General features: G+C 34.8%; 1 protein-coding gene across 1 annotated transcript in view; it reads right to left on the bottom strand.

Moving 5' to 3' along the window:
• LOC108676843 (chitotriosidase-1) overlaps nt 1–3,304 on the bottom strand; it is a 7,308-nt gene extending 4,004 nt beyond the window's left edge. The window contains exons 1-3 of the mRNA XM_047883100.1: nt 2,910–3,304; nt 1,718–1,849; nt 672–787 (exon numbers count right to left, since the gene is read on the bottom strand). Coding sequence (XP_047739056.1) covers nt 672–787; nt 1,718–1,849; nt 2,910–3,024 — 363 coding nt within the window. The 5' untranslated portion in view covers nt 3,025–3,304. The remainder of the gene's footprint in view (nt 1–671; nt 788–1,717; nt 1,850–2,909) is intronic.
• Between the last annotated feature and the right edge of the window lie 3,034 nt (nt 3,305–6,338).

The raw sequence follows: 6,338 nt of genomic DNA, 5'->3' as shown, positions 1-6,338 counted from the left end.
ATAGCAGCCCACGTACACATAGCAGCCCATGTACACATAGCAGCCCATGTACACATAGCAGCCCATGTACACATAGCAGCCCATGTACATATAGCAGCCCACGTACATATAGCAGCCTGTACACTTAGCAACCAATTCCTTGTCTGTGATTGGTGGGTTTAGCTTGAAAAGCTGTCAGTGACTGGCTGACGGAGTTATAAACTCGTATCAATTTTTGACAGAATGACACCAGGCCACAGATGGTGTTCTTAGCAATTAACTTGAAAATTAACTAAGTGTTAAAGCGTTTGGGTTTGGGGACAGAAAATTTGAACAGATTTTAAAACTTATAGAATTAAAAAGGTGAAAAGTACTCATCAAAGTATGCACAGGTCCTAGGCATAACACAAAATCCACAACAAATGCCAGATAAATTGCTTTAAAAAATAGATCAGTACTCACTGCAGTGAGTGACAGAGAGGGTATTTTCTTGTCTGTCCCGACCGCCTGTCTGTGAGGTCACGGACAGACAGACGAATGGACGGATGGACAAGACAAGCACAATAGAGCCTTTTTTCCATAAATGAGAAAATGCGCTAAAAAGAAGATGCTTTGAAATGCTTAACAGCTACATTGAATTTTATTGCTTTATTTTTGGTGTGACTATGACCAGATTAGTATGGCCAACTTGCCTCTTCATCCTGCGGGTGCTTGAATTGGACAGAGTCGTTAACAATAGCTGAGCCATCGGCCACAATAATGAGGTGTGTGCAGAGGAAGGCATCCACATCCTCCGGCTGTAGATAGTCTGTGCAGGCAAATGCTTATTTAACTATATATTGGAGACAACAAAATAGAACAATAAATTTAATATAAGTCTCTCAAATGCATCATTAGTTTAAAACTCATGTATTAGACTGAAACTTTTCTTCTCATTAAAACCATACAACATGCCTAAGAGTTGCAATTTGTCCACAGACATAGCAAATGTGATATAGTTTTTTAATTTATTTTTTTCAGTGATAGGTATTTGAAACTATGAAAATACATCTATGAAAAAAATTGTGTTCATATGGCATAAAAAATACAGATTTATTGGTTCATCATAAAATTATGTTTAGTGAAAAACCTCTTGAACTGATAAATTTGAAATTTTTTGTTAGAACCGAACAAAGCCTCAGAAATGGAATTTCATGTTGAATTATGTTACACAAAATTTTTATTTTCCTTATAGTTATCTAAGATGGAAGATTCAGCACAATTCAATGTGGATATTAAATAAAAATTAATCATGCTAACTTTCCTCTTTCTTCATGTCTAAAATGAAACAATGATAGATGTGGACTAAAAAAATGTCTACAACACTAAATTCACATTTTCATCATGTCCGCAATGAAAGGTTCAGCAGAGTTTCCTGCACAGTAGTTCCAGTAGTCCTGTAGTTTATCACTATTCATGTGCGTGAATCAATTTGAATTTGAACTAATATTCCAATCAATTTTTTTGACAGTGTATCCACAAATTTGCTTAGAAGTGCAGGTACACATAAACTTGTCAATTTTTATGGCAAAACATTGAACATATTTTCTTTGTGAACCAAAAAAAAAAAGCTGTCCAATCGAGTCCATGGATCAATAACTAGGTAAACTCAGTTATTTAGTGTATACATTAATAAATGGTAAGCTTTGTTTGCATTACTATTGCAGCAAGCAAATCATAAATAGAGAGCAAAACATACCTGAAGAATTAGACAGCGGGAGGACATAATAACAAACTCTGACGCAGCTGCTGGATGGCGTGTTGTTGGTCTGAGCAACATGTAATAACTTCTTATGGATAATTCCTTTCCACTGCTCTGCCAAGGTGGAATCTGGTGAGAAAAAATAATCATACCTACATATTAGACTCATTAGTGTACAATGTATTGATGAAATAAATTAATAAGGCAAAAATAGGTGTATTTGAAGGAAATACACTGAAATTCAATAGCAAGTAAATGTATTTCTAATTGATTTGAGATAGGAATAAAATAAAAAGCCATAATCTGTTATTAAATATAGGTATCATCCTCAAGTGGACCCTCAATAGAAAATAAAGTACCATAACATGAGGTGACTTGGACTGTTTTGACTTTAAGAAAAGAAAGCCCTTATACTCAAAAAGTTCTTGCTTCAATTTCTGTTGAAATACTATGAGATAACCTAAAAATGCAATAGAGAGATATATTTACTATGTGACTATATAAAAAAGTATGTAAAAATTTTTCCAAGTCACACCATCAATGGTCCAAGTCATAGTACCGTTTTACAGTATGTATCAGTTATCACTCAAAAACGTACTTGCACATCACTGATACCTACTCAAAACATGTAAATCTTGGAGGATTTCAAGCTGTAAAAGACAAAGAATTGTCAATACCGCAGTGTCATTGTCAAAAGAAATGCTACCTACAACCACTTCATCTGATGTGCAAATGGTGTATTTAAATAATTCACCTTGGCATGAACATAACTTGTACCTATATAAATAAATATTGCTTGCTGCTTTAATTCATTTATTAGCACATTTTCTCATTTATGGAATAATTACACTATTGTGCTCGCCATGTTCGTCTGTCTGTCTGTCTGTCTGTCCGTGACCTCAAGTTTTCGTCGACAAGTAAATGCGCTCTCTGTCACTCACTGCTGTGAGTACTGAGTTATATTTTTTTATTTATACCTTCAAAACCACCCAAAACTGGGTAAAATTTTCCATTCATTCAAAGGGAGTGAAGCTTTATGATCCAATGCTTTTGGATAAGTGGTTGCATTCATGACTTCTACAGTGTCATTGTTGCTTGTGTGATTGAAACATTTTACATGTTATATAAAAAATGATTCCAAAATCTTCTAAAGTCTAGGCAAAATATTAATTCTATGCAGTAAACTCACCTTGAGGATTAGCTTTAGGAATCTGGCAATGTATCACACAGGCCATGGCAAAAAGGGATAGCAATACTGCAACAATACCCACATACTTTGATAAATTGATTGACATTATTATCATGAGACATCAAATTTTTCTACTTTCGGGTAACAAAGGAAATTGTTAGCTTTGTGCAGTGAGAAATACTGGATTTTTGGGAATTTTTTAATCTTTGGACATGGTTTGCATCTGATTTTTGGATGTTTCTATATATACCAGCATTAAAAGCATTAAGCAGACTAAGGAGCTTTGGGACTTAGTAGCCTAATAGGAAATTATTGTTATCTGAGATCAGAGGAGAAAATTTACAACATAAGACAGAATTATAGACATTGTTTGACAGAATATTTAAAATACATTTTCAATCTTGCATTTTGAATTTGACTGAAATTCATTTGAAATACCTCATTAGTATGTATACCTATCATACCATACATTGGACTACCTATATGCATAACTAGTGAGAAAGCTGACACTTTTTTAGACTTCCCCATGTTCATTTTTGAGTCCTTTATGTAGACCAATAAAGTGGTATCACAGACATCAGCATTATCATACATGAGATAATATTTAAATTTTGAACAGATGAAGAGATTAAAAATAAACATTAAAAAAATCCATGGTTTGACACTATGACAATAAGTGACATTATTTTATACACTATGCATTGAAAATTTGAAACTGCACTGGGCCAGGGCACTTCGCTCTTGACAGCAAATATTACAGTTAAATTTCTTACAGAACAAGCATGCAAGAGCTCTACAGTCAAATTTTATTGCCATCCAAGTCTTTGTTGCAGAGTCTAATAAATATTTTGAGGAGATAAAAAGTTTGGTTTTAATTTATTCAAACAAGGCAGGGCAGATACACACACTACACATCCATAACCATCTGCACTCATCATGTGTCAATTTTGAAACTTAAATTTGGAACCAGTGCAAAAAATGGATTCATAATAAAATTGTATGATCAAATAAATACCTATACAAGTAGATGTGCAGGTTTGATAATTTGATATACACATCTTATACATGTTCAGATGTTCTGGCAAGTAGTGGCAACATTTAGTTCTGCTGCACTGGCTAGCCTACTGCTTGTTTAGTTAACATTCAAAGATTATAAGAACCAGGACAGGAGACTCAGTCTGTCTGTCTGTCAGACAGGATGGGCTGCGCTGCTGCAGGCTCGACGACTTGATATTATATCAGAGAAAGGGGAGTAATTTGTTCTAAAAATATATTATTTATGAGTTAGATGCAGAATTTTATTGATAAAGTGATTAAGTGAGTAGCCTACTCTTAATGCGGTTACTGCTGTAGGGTAAACGCGGTATATTCCGACGCGACACCTCTCTAGTTTTTCCTTTATATTAAGCTTTGTTTTAGTTCCATGTGTTCGTTGATGGTTGAAATAGTGACGTCATACATTTGCACGTCTAACTACTGCCAAAACACTAGGTCTGGGCCATCTAGGGGGAAAATGTTGAGATCCAAAGAGAGACGGTGCATGCCACCCAATGAGATCATTGAAAACTGTGTCAAAGTTGACAGTTGACCTTGCTCTACCAAATAGTGATAAACTGTTTGTGTAGAAAGAATATTATGATTTGAGACTTTTAAATACGTCTGTGAATAGGTATATTAGGAATCCTTCAAGTATACTTGTATTCGCTGATTTCAAGTGGTAAATAAATTAATAGATGATTAAGTTGAGAAATGGATTTAGACACATAAAAACTAATTCCAACACAACTTGAATTGGACACACACAGCTCGTTCCAAGCTGTGTGCAAAAATTAAAATTTTCTTAATTAAAAGCTTAATAACTGTTAATTAAAAGCCTAATTAAGTAGTGCTCAATATTCAATAGTGTTCTAATTCAAAGCCGTCTCGTATTCCAATACAGCGCAGTGAGCGCACACAGAGATCGGAATTTGAACCCGTGGATGTTGGTATTACGTATTAGTGTACAATTTGAAGCACGGTCGGAATACGTCTTACCACATGCCAAATATAGTCACACACAGTGTCAGAATATAGGGATTTGGTAGGTTTGCATTCTAAAGGCTTTTAAATAAATATGGCAACATTTTGTGACGTTTCATTGTTGCTGGTGTGTCGTGCGGTGTTTTGAAAGTCACGTAAAGCAAACACAACTCGAGTAACGCATACGGTTTTTTTATAGTTTTTAATTTCTTGATGCATCCTTAATGTTTTGGAATATACCACACTCAGGATGATGTATGTTTTCTGTGAATTTTCCCGGCATTTTCACTTTTTTTAAGCTATTGCTGTGCACATTTGGCGCAATGTAATGAAAATTGATTCTCTTCGCGCACGTGTTTGCGCAATCCCGGCCATCAATTCTTAAGTCTTGAGAGGATATTTCCTTGAACCTTGAGGACTAGGAGGAGAGTAGAATGGTAGTTCTTCTGCAACTAAACAGCAAAACAACACAGCATTATTGTTTGAGTGCAACTGATTTAAAGAACTGTAGAATTCCATACATTTGAAAATGTGGTCTTGCACTCTTGCTGGTGCCTGGCTAAGTAAGCAAATTTTTAGTGGGTGTAAATCTAAATTTAATGAGAATATAGATACATCAAAGAAAATAAACTAATTAAAAGGATTTACACTAGCAGTGAGCTTGAGTAGTCAGGCAGTCTGCCAGTTGGGTGTCTCTAATCTAATCTCAGGTAATCTCAACTCTTTGGCAGGTTAATACAAGTTAATTTTGAATCTCCTCTATATTACAAATGATAATATTTATGTCATATCCATGTATAAAAAAATTATTTCTGAAACTGTAATGGGTCTTTTGGACTTTGGAATACATAATTTCTCAATTAACCAGGCTTTAGGCATTTAGAGTTTAGCCATAGAAAAAATGTTGAGCCCTGAGTCCTGTTTTGAAATTAGAGCCAGAGGCATTGAATGATTGAATCCATATTTGCATATGATCTAGCAACATGCAAGCCATTGAAGCCAATGGAAACAAGCTATGACCTGTTACGGTGTTACCTGTAGGCTGTATATCTGATAGCTACATGAAAAGCCTTAAGCAATATGCTTAACTTGCAGTCTAGCACCTGATGGCTGATAACCTATTCTTTTAAACTTTAAACTTCCAAGTTTAAAGTTTGCCAAAGACACACCAATAATATTTGCACACTGGGCGGTGGCAGCCAGCCAGCCAGCCACCAATACACCAAAGTCAGCAATGAGGTTAAAAATACAAGAAAAATTTTTTGATAATATTTGCCAATTGCCAACAATACCATATGGCATATGATATGAGTGACTACAGTCAAATTTTATTGCCATCCAAGTCTTTGTTGCAGAGTCTAATAAATATTTTGAGGAGATAAAAAGTTTGGTTTTAATTTATTCAAACAA

The sequence above is a fragment of the Hyalella azteca genome, unplaced genomic scaffold (assembly GCF_000764305.2).
Source record: "Hyalella azteca isolate HAZT.00-mixed unplaced genomic scaffold, Hazt_2.0.2 contig12012, whole genome shotgun sequence".
NCBI lineage: Eukaryota > Metazoa > Arthropoda > Malacostraca > Amphipoda > Hyalellidae > Hyalella > Hyalella azteca.
Note: the sequence above shows the minus strand (reverse complement) of the source record. Positions and strands in the feature narration are given on the sequence as shown.